Source organism: Pollachius pollachius (genome assembly GCF_949987615.1).
Source record: "Pollachius pollachius genome assembly, chromosome: 3".
Classification (NCBI taxonomy): domain Eukaryota; kingdom Metazoa; phylum Chordata; class Actinopteri; order Gadiformes; family Gadidae; genus Pollachius; species Pollachius pollachius.
The window spans coordinates 39,537,560-39,556,080 of record NC_136936.1 but is presented as its reverse complement, the minus strand read 5'-3'; the positions used below and the strand labels follow the sequence as shown (position 1 = coordinate 39,556,080).

General features: G+C 42.5%; 2 protein-coding genes across 3 annotated transcripts in view; both read left to right on the top strand.

The window, feature by feature from the left end:
• Positions 1–117: 117 nt before the first annotated feature.
• f5 (coagulation factor V) lies at positions 118–16,231 on the top strand (the record flags this gene model as incomplete). The annotated part of the gene is made up of 27 exons (XM_079731826.1): positions 118–281; positions 757–839; positions 1,103–1,225; positions 1,929–2,141; positions 2,660–2,821; positions 2,972–3,193; positions 3,317–3,482; positions 3,608–3,788; positions 3,868–3,964; positions 4,225–4,430; positions 4,938–5,085; positions 5,194–5,406; positions 5,503–5,843; positions 7,119–7,684; positions 7,784–7,915; positions 8,314–8,482; positions 9,421–9,657; positions 9,824–10,049; positions 10,203–10,379; positions 10,607–10,723; positions 11,172–11,243; positions 11,342–11,427; positions 13,664–13,819; positions 14,777–14,921; positions 15,116–15,267; positions 15,729–15,911; positions 16,085–16,231. The coding sequence occupies 27 exons, from the start codon at positions 118–120 to the stop codon at positions 16,229–16,231; spliced, it is 4,884 nt and encodes a 1,627-aa protein (XP_079587952.1).
• Positions 16,232–18,007: 1,776 nt separating this feature from the next.
• The window catches only part of rgcc (regulator of cell cycle), a gene marked incomplete at its 3' end in the record, with an annotated part of 5,300 nt that continues 4,786 nt past the window's right edge, over positions 18,008–18,521 (top strand). For both annotated transcript variants that reach the window (XM_079733925.1, XM_079733924.1), the window contains exons 1-2: positions 18,008–18,147; positions 18,371–18,521. The exon at positions 18,371–18,521 is cut by the window's right edge and continues 23 nt beyond it. In XM_079733925.1, the coding sequence (XP_079590051.1) occupies positions 18,114–18,147; positions 18,371–18,521 (185 nt within the window). In that variant the 5' untranslated portion in view covers positions 18,008–18,113. The remainder of the gene's footprint in view (positions 18,148–18,370) is intronic.

The window sequence follows — 18,521 nt, the reverse complement described above, 5'->3', positions numbered from 1 at the left end:
GTATGTGTGTCAGTAACAGATAAAGCGTGTAGAGAGCGGAGCGTTGTGTCAGAATACGGTTTCCTGGCTTGAGGAACAGACGTTGTGCGTTATCATCTGTCATTCCAACCCTCAGATATGAGGCTTTGCTCCTGGGCTGGGCCCCAGTGTTTTGTGCCTTTCCTGGTTCTTCTGGCTGTTCTTCCAAATGTCACAGCAGACCAGGACAACCCTGAGGAGAGACATTACTATATAGCTGCTGTTGAGATTAACTGGAACTACTCAGGCAAGGATTCTCTTGGGTATGCCTCTAATCCACTTGATTTCTTCTTCTGTTAATTCATGTTTGACATGTAGTGCTAATTTTAATCATGTTATAACAGCATAAGGAACAGGTATTGTCTATTAAGTTTGCTTTCGTGACTTTTGGCATTTGTGAATTTGTCAATTATTAACTTTGGCATGGCATTTGGCCCTCTTGGGCAATCATGTTGCAGAGTCTGTGGATAACTTGAGAGAAGCTGTTGTATTTGGCTGCCAGTGCATGCTGTTCTAATCAGTTGAAAACATTGTAGTATGCTATGCAATCATCATTGGATAATATTTAAATATATCCTCATTGTAGATTCAGCTTTGACATGAGCTACTTACAAAGTTGCTTAAGGAACATTTCCTCAGCTTCCTTCCCCTGTGACTGGTTTGGTAATTGAAGGAAGCTTGGCTGGTGATGGGGTCAATGGGTGGATTCACTTTTGGTACTTTTCCACCCTGCTCCAGGACCGATTCCACCTATAAGAAAGTAGTCTTTAGGGAGTATGAGAGAGACTTCAAGCAGCCCAAGACTCATCCCCTCTGGCTAGGTAAATCATGTTCATCTCATTCAGTCTGCAATATTCTAAATAGATCATTTTACCCTTAACCAATTGACCACTATTTAATCATTTTGCCCTATATAATATTAATTATATTAATCACTGCCATATTGTTTTCACCCACTAAAAGAGATGAAGTATTCTTCAATACTGTGAAAGTATGTGACATGATGAGAATTCAAATGACTCCAGCAGATGAAGGTGAATACATGACTGATAATGGATGAGGTGAATCGATGTATGTTCCACAGGTCTGCTGGGGCCAACGCTGAGGGCTCAGGAGGGAGAGACCATTGTGGTCACCTTCAGGAACATGGCGGACCGGGATTACAGCCTCCACCCACATGGAATCGCTTACGGCAAACAGTCGGAGGGTGGGTGCTTGCTGTTACCCCTGGCCGTACTTGCACATCGTGGCCCACACTGAATGTGGTGGTTAACCAAGTTCTGAAGATACTATCCCCAAGAATGTGAAATACACAATCAATTGGGAACATTCACAGAGTTCTGGTTGGTTGTTACTCATTATGTTAAGCAAACAAAATGAGGTAATACCCAAACAGCTGTGTTTAGCTTGTTTTGAAATATTACCCGAAGCAAGCAGATTCAGCGGGGTACAGCATTGAAGTCCAACAGGAAGTCTTGTTGAATGATGGGAATCAGTCTGGGACCCCCTCACAGAAAACAATAACCAAACATAAGAGTGCTCTTCTGGAACAAGTTCATTAATTAAATTAATACTTGAAGCAACAACCCTTAGGAAGTGGAGAAAATTAAAAAGGACAACGTCTCAACCTTATTATCCAAACAAATGACTATCAAAAAATACAAGCAGGGTTACAGCATAAACACAAACAAAGTCTCCCACATATTTTAACATAAGACTTTTTTTTCAGCACGCATAAGAGGAAAACTATCATCAGCATTAATAATCTAACATTATAACATGATATTTCGCCTGATATACAAATACTTTTTTTTTTCTAATTAAGTGTTATTTATTTTTTGTCATTCACCTCAGAGAAAATACTTATCTTTCCCTTTCCTTTCCATGAGACTGTAAACTGTTTCTTGCAGGGGCTTCGTATTTTGACAACACCTCTCTGAAGGAGAAGGAGGACGATGTGGTGCGCCCTGGTGGTGAGCACACCTATTACTGGGCGGTCACCTCCAGCGTAGCTCCGCAGAAAGACGACCCCGCCTGCCTCACCTACACCTATGTCTCTCACCTGAACGTGGTGAAAGACTACAACAGTGGCCTCATCGGCACCTTGTTGCTTTGCAAGCCAGGTACACCCTCTCCCTGTGTGATGACTGCTCAGACACACAACACGATACAGAATACACACGAGTGGCTGTGTTTGAGTGGCAGATGAGAGAAGGTCAAGAATTGTAATAATATCCCAGTCTACTTCAACGCAATTCCCGTTCTCTTATACTTCTTTTGAGCTGTGTAGGCCACTACACAGTCCCTGGAGCAGGTAGAATATGAAACGGACAATAACAACCGTTTCGTATTCTATAACAACTTTTTCCAAAACCAGTCATGGAAACAGATATCCCTCTATCAGAATTCCCTCCCTCTCTCTTGCCTTTCCAAGCTTAACCCATGTTACTTAAAACAGAAATTACTCCTCAGATGTCCTGCCCTCTCTCCAATCACGCTCACTTGAAGCACCCTGTCCCATGTGTTCCGTCGTGAGATGAGAATGCATGGAGAGGAGCTTAGTTAGGATGCATCGATCATATACACTGTCGGTGATATCTCTCAACTATCTCTCTCTATCTCGGTCTCTCTCTGATCCCAGGCAGTCTAAATGAGTTGGGCAAGCAAGTGCATTTCCCACAGGAGTATGTGTTCCTGTTCGGGGTGTTTGATGAGAAAGAGAGCTGGTTCACCCCAGCAGGCTACTCCTCAAGCAACCACGTGATGCACACTATCAATGGATACGCAGCGGGCTCCCTACCAGGTCAGTCATTGGACAATGAGTCAGTTTGCAGCTAGCTTTGGACATTTTCATGTATTTAAGCAGTTTATTTTTGTTATTAACACATGGACAAACAGACACACACAGACACGCACGCAGCCAAATAAATAAATAACAAACATTTCTCTCCAGATGTTGACATCTGTGCTCACAGCACCGTGAGTCTGCATCTGGTGGGCATGAGCTCCGAGCAGGATGTGTTCTCTGTGCACATGAACGGCCAAGTGCTACAGCACCGGGGCCATAAGATGTCCACCGTGGGGCTGGTAAGCGGCTCGGCCACCACTGGCAGCATGAGGGCCGTTCACCCAGGCCGCTGGCTCCTGTCCTCACAGACCAACAAGCACATGGAAGGTATGTTCACTCAAACCACATTCATTCAGTGGCTATGGAGCTGGACATTCACACATGTAAAGTACATTTTTTGATACATGGTAAGGGCAATATACATTAACTAATAAAATGTCCATATTTCAGCCGGCATGCATGGCTTTGTGGATGTGACGACTTGCAAGGGCTTCGAAGCTAACCGACGTAGGTTGACCATAGAGCAGCAGCGCCACAGCAAGGAGTGGACGTACTACATCGCCGCTGAGGAGGTCATGTGGAACTACGCCCCCAAAATGCCAGCATACATTGATGAGTTAATACCCTTTCAAAAGTTGGCTTCTAGCAAAAATATACAAACCCTATATATAGGGTTTGTATATTTTATACACAAAGTGTTGATTATTACTAATATACATTCTTAATTTGTATTTATTTTAGGGACTTCAAGGTGAATTACCTTGACCAGGGTAACCACAGAATAGGCAGGACTTACAAAAAGGCGGTCTATACACAGTACACAGATGAAACGTTCACCGTGAGGTCAGAGGAAAAGCAGAGAAAAGCAGAGGTCGGCATACTGGGCCCTGTGATCAGAGCCCAGATCAGAGATGTCATCAAGGTACGAGACAGACTTACCACCTACTTCCAGACTGAAGTGATAAGTGTACTGACTATATGGTCCCATTGATCTTTCACAGGTGGTCTTTAAGAACAAGGCTTCCAAACCCTACAGCATCTACCCACATGGGCTGACGATCGAGAAGTCACAAGAGGGAGCGACGTATCCTGAAGGAGGTTTGCAACAGAACACTGTTCACAAGACGACAACAAACACAACAATAACAAAATGGATCATATAATATGACAATAAGCTAAACAAGCACACAAATTCATATTTGATCAGAGAAGAATAGAAGAGGAGAGGAAAATAGAAGATTCCTAGCGGATGATGGATATATGTTTTCTATGCAGACACCAATCCAATTGATTGGATTGGTGTGGGCTGCCTGTTCCCATAATAATAATACAATAATAGCTTCTCGGTTTATTAAAAGGCAATCAGACCCATGCTGTCCGGCCAGGTCAGACACACCGTTATGAGTGGAAAGTGGTGGAGGAAGATGAGCCCCTGGGTACAGACGCACGGTGCCTGACCTACCTGTACCACAGTGCAGTGGATACACCCCGGGACATCGCCTCTGGGCTGATAGGACCCCTCCTCATCTGCAAGAGTCAGTCTCTGAATGTCAGGAATGTACAGGTAACACAACACTAGTCTCACAAATCAGACTTTTGATTAACATTTAAAGATGTAAACCAACATGTTTGGTCGGACACGAATCGACCAATCACATCGATGGAGGCAGGGATCTTTAAGCACGCTAATGGCAAACACAAACTCAGCCAGCTGAAGAAAACTGTGAAAAGGTTGTTATAAAGTTGTAAATGTGAAATTGAATCAAGCTTTTCCGAGTTGGGCAATTGAGTACCTAGCCACTGACTTGCCCAAACTCTATCATGTATATATACATGATAGAGTTTGGGCAATGTTCTTATATATAAGAACAATACAACGTCACTTTTGACTCTTCAGCTAGGTGAGTTCGCTCTCATGGTTAACCTAAAAGCGCTGGCTTTTAGGACTGCTGGATCACAGATTAACGTGTTATTGTTCACTTCAATAGTTTGTTTGAGATTAGGTTTACTTAACTAGGAAGCATACAAGCAATGACGTGTATTAATAAGATGGGTTTTGTGTTGTTCAAAGCTTAAAGCAGACAAGGAGCAGCATGCCATGTTCACGGTGTTTGATGAAAACAAGAGCTGGTACCTAGATGACAATATTCAAAGCACATGTGAGGAAGAAACTGTGAACAAGGCAGAACCAGACTTTTATAAGTCAAATGTCATGCACAGTGAGTTTCTCTATCTTTTATATTTTCCATGTATATCCGTCATTTTTTGTGTTCAATTCAAATTTGGTTGGCAAACACAAACACAGCTTTCTTTTTTTCTCTTCGCAGCAATTAATGGTTATGTGTTTGAGAGCGGTCAAATTTTGGGATTTTGTAATGGAGAAATTGCAACTTGGCATGTGTCAAGTGTTGGCGCACAGGACTACATTCAGTCTGTTACCTTCTATGGCCACACATTTAATCTCAATGACCGCACTGAAGACATCCTTGGACTCTACCCTATGACAGGGGAAACAATCTTCATGAACATGGACAATATTGGTCAGTTTTGGCTCGCTATGATTTTGTGAAATGTCAATGTTTTAATTGCTTTAGAATAGTCCTAAATGAAGTGTCTCTGTCTCCTGAATTATTCAGGGGTCTGGCTGCTCATGACTCTGAACTCCCATGGGTCAACCAAGGGCATGCGATTGAGATTCCAAGATGTGGAGTGTTACCGTGACATTGAATATGAGTACAGTGACTACAACGAGCCAAACATAGGATTTTCTCTGTGGAAACCCTCCACTTTGGAAGAAATCGACCAGGAGGACAAATTGAAAAAGGAGCAAGAGGTTGAAAATAAGAAAAAAGTAGTGGGTGATAGTTACACAGACTATTACGCAGGCCTACTAGGCCTGAGATCTCTAAAGAAGCAAAGCAGCGATTCAGACGTCGAGCAGATAGACCTCTCTTTCCTTGACTTTGATGCAGTTGATGTTCCAGAGCAAGATTCAAAACCTTTTTCTGGTATCCAAACTACCGCTACAAAGACGGATATGGGGAAAAGCAACATCACGAAAGAGCCAGACTCAATTCCAATGAGTCAAAATGAGACATTGTCAGCTCAGCAAGAAATATACAAAACAAACCTAACCGCTTATATTCTAAACCAAAGCAAGAGTGAAACTGCCACATGGATAAAGAATAGCAGCGCAAGTATTGACACTAATGTCTCACAAAGCAAAGACAACATATCCACCAACCAGAGTATGCCTACAAACCTTTTTCCCATAAACAGCACTTTTATTCCTGAGACAGCAAATGCAATACTTAATAATACCACTATACCTTTGATATCTGGGGCAACCAATATAAGCATGACCTTAAAAAGAAATGTGAGGTACACTTTTAAAGTTGAGGGATTGAATTCAACTCAGACCATTGGAAACAAGACCTCTGAACGCATCACTCAGACAGAGAACATACATGAAGTGTTTTCTTATGTTGTACCCCCTCAAGGTCCCACTTCCAATGGTACTAATGAAATGGTTCGGCTGGATATAGAGGACCAGACAGGGTCTGCCTTGAATGAGGAGTCTGAGATAGAGCGAGGCGGCCAGCAGGGGCCTTTTGGAGATGGCATAAATGCTTCAGTGATCAATGCATCTTCTATCAATGACACAGATACATTTTATAATGTGACACAGTTAACAAAGGATATATTGTCCAATGTTAGTGAGGAGGCCATCATTGAGGAAATGCATAACCATACCAGAAGAAAGGTGGATCGCTTGGTCCTGAATAGGACCAAGCCTTTTGGAGATGGGATAAATGCTACAGTCTTGCCAGAGATCAATGCATCTTCTATCAATGATACGGATACATTTTATAAACTGACACAGTTAACAAAGGATATTTTGTCTAATGTTATTAAGGAGGCCATTGGTTATGCATTTCTTTCCAAAAAGAAAATGCATAAACAAACCAGAAGCATGGTTGAGATCAGGGTGGAGGACACCATGAACATGACCGAGGCAAACGACTCGACGCACACAGTGACCAAGACAGAGAACAGAAATCAAAGATATTCCTTTGGAAATGAAACAATTCCAGAAAATTCCATTCATGATGGTTTAAATTTTGAAATCGATTCAAATAACGTGACTAAAACTTTGACCTCACATAATGGCAAAATAAGTACATCAATATATCCTTCAGCAGAGCAAATGAGCTCTAACCATAGCAAAAGTTGGGCTGCCTTCCTTGACCAGTTCAATTCATTGAAAAGTTTCCTCAATGAGAATTTAATCTCTCGCTCCCCAGCACAAACCAGTCACCAGTTTCCAGAAACCAACAATGTGGATCTGAGCGACTCCGTAAACTCTGAGGAAATCGTAATCTACCTTCAAAACCACAGTTCAAATGCCATCAGAACCAGCCGCTTAGACCCACAGGGACACAACTGGACCTATGATGGGACACACCAAACTGTTCCTTTGAAGATCCCTTATGAACATGTCAAGTATCGCAGTTACGATGCCCCTCTTCCTGAAGCTCAAACAACCTCTACCCCAATAAAGAAGCCTAAGACGAAGAAGGTGAACCTCCGCCAAATACCACAGAAAGGCCGGAGCATGAAAACTAAGAAGAAGAAGGAATTCAAGCCCCAGCCCAGGAGTGGCCCGCCGGTCCCTCCTCTGGGATCCATCCCAGGAATGTCCCCCCGCGGAATGCGACACAATGGGCCGCAGATACAGCCCGTCTCTAGCACAGCGGACCTGATCAACATACCAGTGGTCATCGGTGTTCCCCGGCCGGACTGGAGCGACTATGAGCTGTATGTTCCCAGTGACGATGGAGACGATCTTATTGACAATCATGATGATTCCAAGCAAGACGAGTATGAATATGTATCCTATAAAGACCCATATGGCAGCAAAGACGACATGCTGAGTTTCACTCTGGATGAAGTCACCAAGTACTACCTTAAAACTTTGGGCAAGAATGTGAGGACTTATTTCATATCTGCTGAGGAGGTGGAGTGGGACTATGCTGGTTATGGACAGAGGTAAGTACAAAGTTATTTCATTGCCAGAAGGACAAACATTATGCACAGATGTTTTAAAGTTGCAATGTGTAACATCCACGTAGCTCGTAGCTACAAATAACCCGACATATCTGTAGTCAATGCTATTCGATAGTGATTTCAATAATGTTATCAATAAAATCACATCCTATAACTTATACTTTGTTGACAAGAACTGTTAAAAAAAACTCCCGGTCATGCCACCCAGGCCGCTGATCTATGATCATTTGCGTGACAGTTACACTGCCAGTTAGAGTAAACGAAACACTGCTCTTGAGTTTTTTTATTCTTAACGTCTCACGCCAACTAACTTGGTAGGGCTCTTTCTTACAAATTGTGACTTTAAAGAGACAAAAATATTGATTCTGTTGTATTCGTAGGAGGCCAGAAAAGACACTCCAAACAAGGCGGGAGACAAAGTTCACCAAGGTGGTGTTCCGGGAGTACATGGACAGTACGTTCAGTACCCCAAACCTTCGTGGTGAGATGGAGGAACACTTGGGCATCCTTGGGCCGCTTATCAAGGCAGAGGTTGGACAGAGCATTATGGTAAGACTAGCAGCTCACGCCTGCCACTATTCAAGTCCAAACCTTAAACAACAGAGTGGCGAAGTCACGCCCCTTCCGGTAGAGCCCATGGGACCTATGAGATTGAAAAATATGAATGAATTTCAATGGAGAGAAAGTAATTATCTTCTGGTCCCAGTCTTTACATGCCCCGGATTACACATATGTTGTTTGTGGATTTAAATGATAATTTTTCATGTCAAGAGTTTGACCGTTTATTGTGCAATTGTTCAGTTAAAGGCTGTAGAGAAAACACAATGAAAAAGACTACATGTCTCGTATGTGACGTCACGCTCCCTGCGACTGGCGTGGATAAGACCGACAATCTTCCCATCGGCATAACTGAAACTCTCCACATGCCCCAACTTATAATGGTTTTCACCTCTTTCTATGCTTTTATCCTCCCCTTGGAAAAAAGTGGTGAAGTGGAGCAGAGAGATCGCCATGTCTGTACCAGAGTTCCAATTGCGGGTGGTGAAGTATATCATTCGCGTCAAGAGCAGCGAAGAGCTGTAGTTCACAGAGTGGCCTCACACAAAACCTAACGTTATCAAACTTCTTCACGAAATTTTCTTAGTTTTCTTTGCATGAAAAATGATCACTTAAATCAACAAACAACATATGTGCAATCCAGGGCATATAAAGACTGGGACCAGAAAATAATTACTTTCTCTCCATTGAAACCCATTCATATTTTTCCCATGGGCTCTACCGGAAGGGGCGTTTGCCACTCTATTATAACACATAGAAATGATCTTTGGAGATCACATATCCTAGGATTTCCATATGTTTGGCGCCCTAAGTTTTCGTAGATGACAGGCCTAAATTGTACAAGACGTGGGTAAACTATGTTCCAAATCAATCAATGACATTGTAATATTGCCTCTATTTCCACATTTCACATAACCCCTTGCTTGTAGGTAGTGTTCAGGAACAGGGCCAGCCGTCCATACTCCATGCACCCAAATGGAGTATCTTATACCAAGCTAACTGAGGGGTTGTCCTACGAGGACAATTCCACATACTGGTATAAGTATGACAATGAGGTTCAGCCCAACACCACCTTCACATACTTGTGGGAGGTACGCGAGACGGCGGGTCCATTGCCCGGCGAGTCCTCATGCCGTACCTGGACATACTACTCGGGTGTCAATCCTGTAAGTGTAATTTAATATCCTTGGTCAGTTCTTGAGCAGTTTTCCAAATATATTCCATGACAAATATAATCGCTGAGGCAACACAAAGCTTCCGATGTATTACTCCATTATATGGCCAATGCAACCTTTAAAATAGTAATATGATGGACGATATGGTTTCTTCTAGGAAAGAGATATCCACTCTGGTTTAATTGGGCCTCTGCTGGTCTGTCGGAAAGATACCCTGAACACCAAGCTGGTCGATGTGAGGGAGTTTGTGCTCCTGTTCATGACCTTTGATGAGTCTCAGAGCTGGTACTATGAGAAGAATTCTGAGATGATGAGGAGGAGGAAGGGTCGAGTAGGTGGAAGAACATTGGATCCCAACCTCAAAGAGAAGCTTCAGTTTCATTGTAAGGGGCCATGTTTGACTCAGATTATGAATGCTAGTACCTTGTACCCAGTACAATCAGTTTGATTGTTCTTCCTCAACCTAGGAAGAACATCCTGGTAAGGATACACAACATTACCATATTCATGAGACCTTTCAACATTGTGACCCACAGCCATCAACGGTATTATATTCAGCCTGAAGGGACTAAGGCTTTACACCAAGCAGCTGGCATGGTGGCATCTGATCAACATGGGTGCTCCCAAGGATGTTCACACTGTCCACTTCCACGGACAGACCTTCACCCAAATGAACAACAGCTACCGACAGGCTGTGTACCCACTGCTGCCTGGTCAGTAGTCACTGCTCATGCTCTATTTAATGGTGCAATGTTGATATATCAGTGGTGTCAACAAATATTGTGAAGGTGATGGGGGTATAGAAAGCCAAGAGAAAACTTGCAATGCATATGTTTATGAAATACAGGCCATACTGATAACTTGTAATTTTTGTCATTATGCTGAGCCATTTCTGTTATGACATAGGTTCAGTCTCTCACAGTGCCATGCTCTTTCCCAGGCGGCTTTGCAACTCTAGAGATGTGGCCATCCAAGCCTGGTCTGTGGCAGCTGGATACAGAGGTGGGCGCCATCCAACAGAAGGGAATGCAGACCCTGTTCCTGGTCCTTGACAATGGTGTGAGCCGGTCACCAACAGTATCTGTCCGGGGGATCAAACCATCGTAACAATCTCCCCGATTCACAAATACATCTGGTTCCAATATAATTTGTCATAATCACTTTCTTGTGCAGTTTCAGCCAAAGAGCATTTTGCATTAAGCCTGCCACAGATTTAAAGAAAAATATATATAGCAGATACATCTTTGTGATAAAACATTTTCTTCAAGTACTTGGTATAGCGATTCACTTTTATTTTGTCCACAAGATTTGTACTGACTGTCGCACATTGAGTCCAATACGAAAGTGGTACATTGCTATAATAGCACTTGTGTCAGGCGTGTTCACACTAAATGATTTTAATAGTATTGGTGTTGTTGTCACGATGGATGATGACCCAGACCCGTCTTGTCCTTTAACACATTATTTTATACATGGTACAAATTATTTGTGTCTGTGTCCCCCAGAATGTTCCAATCCTCTGGGTCTCGAGTCCGGGAGTGTGAAAGACAGCCAGATCACATCCAACAACGTTAGAGGTATTGTGTCATGGCTTGACACACAACCACACATGCGACTGAGAGTAGTATACGTATCAGTCATTATCACCAAAACTAATTTCTGTTCTCTTTTAAAGGGTACTGGGAACCACATTTGGCCAGACTGAATAAGCAGGGTAAATACAACGCTTGGAGTACAGATAAGGACAACAGTTGGATTCAGGTGTGTGTGTGTGTGTGTGTGTGTGTGTGCTGTGTGTCTTTTTATACAAATTCATGTTAACACTGGAGTATCCCTGCAGCATAAAGGCAGTTATACGATGTCCTTGCTTACTTCTTGCTTAAGAGTCGTACTCACGCGAGAGCAGCCCAACGAGGCTTGAACTTAACTTTGAGCTAAGACCAGGGGCGAGGCTAGCCCATTTTAAGGGGTGCTGAAGCACCCCTAAAAAGGGGCTCAGCACCCCTAAAACTTGGGAGTAAGAAATGTTATTCTAAAAATTATATTTGTTCGTCTTTGAAATTGTTAAATAATGTCCAAAACATAAAATCTTTTGAGTTAGTTGAACCAATGTTAAAATTATGAAGTTATTTTTCAATAGAAATATTTTTTGTTTTTGTGTGAAAAAAGGGTGGGTGGTGTGGCAGTGGGGCTCATTGAGTGCTCAGCACCTCTAAAGCTCTGACCCTAGAATCGCCCCTGGCGACCTCAAAATAATAGTACCTTCACTGAATGAAAAAGTGTTTAAATAACAAAGGCAACTTTAATAATCTGGACAAATTACATAAATTATATATAATGTATATTTATATATAACTAGAGTTTCCGCACGCACGTTGCACGCTCAACCTCTAGTTGTAATTAAACCCATAGCTATAATGTGGAAACCCTGGTCAATAATGTAACAAATTGGTGAGTGCATACTATAATAACATTTGGTCTATAATGCTATAATGTATAACATTTTGGTTCACCTATTACATAATGAAGCAAGAATAATAATTTCGTCCTTACGGTATGAAGCAAGCATATTAATTTTCTCCTTGTATTATAGTGTGAGCATTTTATGGGTTACAGGGGTAATTGTTCATTGGAAAGTGTAGTAAACTGCATGCAAATCAATTATTGAATAGATTTTACTGTTGTTCAGGGTTCAAAGTGCATTGACATTTTTAAAAGGGACATATTATACCACCAGGTCTGAGTGTGATTAGCCCGTAAAGGCCGTTTTGAAAATCGGCCTCTTCTGACATCACTAGTGGGCGTGTCCACCTAGATGTGTGCTTGATAGATCAGTCTACAAGCCTACCCAGTGGACTAAAGCAAACGTTGGTCATCACACCCGCACCTGGTGGTATAATATGTCCCCTTTAAAATGAATGGCAACTACTATTGGATTGTTGAAAATATTAATAACAAACAGCTTCTTCTGAAACTGAACATTGGGGAGGATATCAATATCGCAAGACATTTCAGGATGTCTATAGACATAACGTCTTACCTGGGAGAGTGTGTCGACGCTATCATGATCATGCCGTTGTCTTGTAACATTTCAATCAAGCGGTGTGGTGCGGTTTGGTTCGCGTTTCCGCCACCAAAAGTTGGGCAGGGTCCGGCATTAAACGCGCGGAGTCTCTCCTATTTCCAGTATTCCTCCGTTGGGGTACCAAGCGGTGCCGAGAAGGGTGCCGAAAAGGTGCAGCGAAAAGGTGCAGCGAAAAGGGTGAAAGGGTGCCAAAAAGGTGGAGCTACACACGCCGTCCGTTGATTGGTTGACAGAATCGTCACATCGGTGCGACAGGGGCATAAAAACAAACTAACTAACACAGTACCCGTGAGGTATTTCTGGACAATGGCGAAAGCTTCGTTGATTGAAAAACATGTTGCACAAAATTTCAACGTCCTTCTTGGACGTCCTCCATTGTCGCTCTTTGTTAAATGTGTTGCGTTCTTCTTTTTTATTTCATTTATTAGCAGGCTTCACTGTGTCGCGCGGCTATGATATCACAATGCTTACCTTTCTACCGCGGCTATCGCCATCGGCTGCTATTGGCTTAAACCCGCCCTACCTTAAGGGTACTGTCGGCGGTGGAGACGCGAACAGTAAACGAGCTTTCCCGCTCTGAGCTGCACCTAACCGCACCGCTCGGTGCAAACGCGGCATTAAGGGGGCCGGCTGCTCGGTGGAAAAGCGGCTTTAGTGCGGCCAGTGGCTGGTAAGACTGCGCGAGCTGCAGGCTGCTTTGCACATTCGAAGGAGCAACTTGCCCGACAGGCCTGCTATTATAGTAGTACGATTATATATTGTATATTAATTATACAATTATAAAAAATAATTGCAATTTAAAAGCAGTGTGTGCCATTCAATGCTAATACTACAATAAACAGTACTATGTTCGCAACGTGCATCGTACGTGATGCCACAGAGAGGATCTGACTCATTAACCCCTTGATGCAGGTGGATTTCCTGCGGCCAGTGGTGATAAGCCAGGTGGCCACCCAGGGAGCCAAACAGATGTTTCAGTCCCAGTACGTGGTCAACTACACCATCTCCTACAGCACAGACCGCAGAAGCTGGATCTTCTTCAAGGGTGACAGCCCATCATTTAGAAAGGTCAGTGCAGCAACATGAATGCCCTCAGTAGTATGTCGCTGTTTCTCAGACACCACACCGCTACAGCAGGGGTTCAAACCAGTAAGGATCAGAATACGTTAACGTATTGGGATGGAGGTGTACCCCGAAGACGTTACTTCCTAACACTCACCTCTCCAAACTTCTTTGCAGTCTGAATTATAAACACCATGACAAACACTTTAAACACTGAGCCAAAATATTCCATGAACATTTGCTCTATTATATAAAAGATTATGATGAAAAACTAAGCCATTCAATTAAACTACAGAAACAATGCAGAATAAAGATGATGCTTGTTTCTCCCTGCCACTCATCAGAAATCACTGCTTTTATGATCAAACAAGGAAATCCCAAGTGCAGACACAGGCACTGGAAGTTGAAAAAAACAGGTTTATTAGAGGATGAGAACAGTACGGAAAAACAGCATGGAACACAAAACAAACGTAGAAATATGACATTCACTAAAGCCGAGTGGTTTAATACCACAGAGGTTGAAACAACGATCTGGCATTGAGTGGGTGAAGAACCAGGGTTCAAACATGGCAGGGCCGATGACCGGAGATGGATGGCAGGTGTGCATGTCGAACAGGTGTAGAGCCGAGGAAAAACAAAGGAACGCCTGCACAGACAATAAAACACCAAGAGGGGGAGACAGAGCAAAGCATCTGCTTGGTACGGCTGTAACAACTGCACAAATCAGAAACATTGATAGCCTTGCTGTCCCTGAGTTTTGATTATGTTTGTGATTTTTTACTTGATTTTTCTCTTTAATTACAAAGATGCAGCATGGTATAGCATGTTACCCAAGGATTATTATATTTAGTACTAAAAGTATTTGGGACTAAAACTTCATCTTTATCTAGCTTTTGTCTCTGTCTCTTGCTCACTGTTTCTCTGTCTGTCCCTCCACTTCTCTCTTGTTGATCTATTTTGAAGAATTTCCCAGGAAACAATGATGCTACTGGTGTGGAAAAGCAAATACTGTTCCCTCCTTTGATTGGACGCTACGTTAGATTCCACCCAAACCACTGGTATAATACAGCCACGGTCCGCATGGAAATGTATGGTTGTGAGCTTGATGGTGAGAAGATATCAATACAAATGTCTGTATGTATACAAATGTAATGATGTATACAAATACATCACTTAAATCATATAAATATAAATGTTAATGTATGCCTTAGGTTTGTGATACTGGATAGTGGAGTGTGGAATAGAGTGTGTCAGAAGAGCAATACTTCTGAGTTTTGACTAACCCCAGCCCCCGTGTTGCAGGTTGCTCTGTGCCTCTGGGTATGGAGGACGGACTGATCAAGGACCATCAGATCACAGCCAGCTCCAGAGCCAGCAGCTGGTTTGGTGGTCCCTGGAACCCATCTCTCGCTCGCCTCAACTTACAGGGAACGGTCAACGCCTGGCAGGCTTTGGTACGATGATAGTACTGATGAATACACTCAATAAACACTTCAAAATACCAGCAATAAACAACAGACACTCATTAACACTAGTACAACAATCTGATTAGTGAATTGTTATTATTTATTTAGAGCAATCTTTCTTTTTTTTTCGACCAATGAGATGGCTCATATTTCTTTTTTTTCGACCAATCAGATCACTTGAAATAAATACATTTTTACGACCAATCAGATCACTCGTAATAAATTATCTTTTTTAAGTCAATCAGATCGCTCGATTGAATCATATCTCATCAAATCGCACCGGATCGTTAGAACTTTGAAATCGAATCGCATCGAATCGTTTCATATTAAAATGTTTCGGCACTGAATAGTTTCGTAGCGCATGTATCTAGATACATATCGGATCGTCCTATAAAGGAAAGATACACACTCATAGTAATAATACTTCTTTCATGTATTTTTGGCTCCAGAAGGCGGACTACAACCAGTGGCTTCAGATAGAGTTGACCGAGGTCAAGAAGATCACAGGCATCATCACGCAGGGAGCCAAATCTATGGGCAAAGCGATGTATGTCATCTCCTTTACCCTGGAATACAGTGAGGATGGTGTACTCTGGACGCAATACACAGACGACGAGGAATACACATCGAGGGTAAGTTCTATCGGAAATGCAGTTTTTTTTAAACAGCTTTATAGCAGTGTTGTTAAGGCACACAAACCAGTATTTTCTGTGATTACTTGTGATTCTGATTGAAGGTCTCCTCATAGAAAACATTGTGATCCTAAACTTTTTCTTTCTTTATCTTTCTTTTTCTCTGGGTGCAGAGGTTTACCGGGAACACGGATAACAATGGCCCTGTGAGGAACTACATTTACCCACCCATCTTCTCCCGGTTCATCCGGGTCATTCCCGTGACATGGGAGAGCTCCATCACCATGCGAATAGAGTTGCTCGGCTGTGACTTTGAGTAACAGGCTCATGCAAATTATGTGAAAATATGAATGCCTATAACATGTGACAGATGTGTGTCGATGACATAGGACATTGGACCAGACGAAGAAGCTTTCAGCTGGGAGTCAAACAGCATGCCAATAGAGTCATCGGAGCAGGAGATTCTAGCCACTTTATCTCCTCAATAAACACACTTTTGCATTCAGTTAACTTAACCCAATAAACAACACAACAAGACAACGCAAACAAAATTCCTATTTTAAAGTCGATGTTGTTAGGTGTTAGCCTGACAGTATTTCATTGGAATAAATGTCTTATGAAAATTCGAATTAGCCAGAAAATGAATGTATTGACATCCCGGTTACTGATGATATTGAAAGCATCACCAAAACCATGCATAGATTTAAAACATAGTTTATGACATGAAGATTTATATATGTTCATAATTTTGCAACCTGCTCGCTTACTGTTATCATATTCCAGAACGACAGAATTTATAATCAACTGAAACACTGCATGGAGAGTTGTTTGTATTATGAAAGCATATTAAGGAATATGGATGAATGTATAAATGTTGGTCTCAACAGTTTTGAATCGTCCTATTATTCAATTTTTCCATTCAACAATCCTTAAAAAAATTCTATAGTCATATTGGCAACAACCTATATCGGTTTTATGGAGAGTATGCAAGAACTTTTCATCTGAATAAAGCCCTTAAATCTTGAGAGAGAGAGACACACACACACACACACACACACGTGCAGAGAGGACGTGAGGGGTAAGGACCCTGCTGTGCTCATTATGGTGTGTGTGAGAACTTTGGATCTCTCTCCCGCTATTACAAGGTGTCACCTTTAGCACCTCTGCTGAGACGGGAGCCATCATAAAGTCACACCTTGGGGCTCCAGAGACAACAGTCACTTGCAGCTGCAGACGCAGATCACGTTTGTCCATCTGCCTGGTCCTGCTAAATTGGACACTGGAGGTGTGATCGTTGCAGCATGGAGACCGAGCTGTCCACTACTGATCCCCCTATAAGTAGCCTGTAGGGATAGGGGGTAGCCCATTCCCAGAAACCTATGCATATTCCTGCTGCGAAGGGAGATCAGAAGTATTTGGCCATCGTTTTATTGGTGGGCAAGGATCAGTCAATGGGGTGCAATTATTGACAAAAAAACTGAAAGACCTTTGTTTACAAAGTGTGGTTTGGCAGTGTATGGTAGAAAAGCTAAGGTGTTAATGCTTCGTTCATAAATTATATTATTTTGGGGTCTTGTACACTGAAAAACATTGAAATCATCCTTTACACCGCCAGATGTCGTTATTACCTCGCAAGAGGACATGACACACAAGACGCGAAATGTCATGTCTAGGCTGCAAACGCGATAAACCCAAATATCGTGCCTTTCTGAAAATATACTCATGACATCCAGTGCTCACTTCTCTAGGTCACTCTTTATCCATATATCATACACACCCAACAGGTCAATATAATTATATTAAAAAGTTGACCATCGCAAAATGTTCCAATGATAAGCCACATAATATCTGCGTCAGTTCTCAGCGTACCAAATGACAAGTTGTTGTTTACAAACAATTTTTTTGATGATGATGAGGCCAGCGAATGTAACTCTAGCCCAGAAGCTCTCTTTCTCTCTCTCTCTCCCTCCCTCCTTCCCTCCCTCTCTCGCTCCCTCTCCCCCCTCCCTCCCTCCCTCCCTCTCCTTGTCAACGCCCCCTAAGTGCTCTGGAGATTGAAAAGGCACTTCTCGGCGCGGGACCCTTCAGATCAGGACAGGAGTAGCGGCACTAACCAGGTAGCGCAAGATAGACCAAGATCCTGTAAAATCTTCTTCCTTTGGACCGGATAATCCAGCATCCTTATCCCATCAACGAGGAACCATGAAGTCTCCAAAATTGAATTCTCAGGTCAAATGTAAGTTTACATATTGTTTTTTTTAAACCTTCATTACTTCAAAACTTTTCTATTGGTCACTAACATTATTACTTCATTATTGCTAGAATATACGGCTTCTGTAGGTTTACTTTATATGGTAGAGTTTAACTGTTTTGGCAATTTAGACTGAGCTCTTGAAATTCCCCAAAACACTATTTTGTTTAAATTAGCTTCTAATATTCATTTTTCATCATTTTTGCAGCGACTTTTGTGGACGAGGAAGACCTTAATGACGTGCTCTGTGAGTTCGACGCGGTGATGGAGGACTTCTCGTCGCCGCTGGAGAAACGTCACTTCAGATACGACGAGCACCTGAAGACCATGAAGAGACGCAGCAGCGCCAGCGTCAGTGA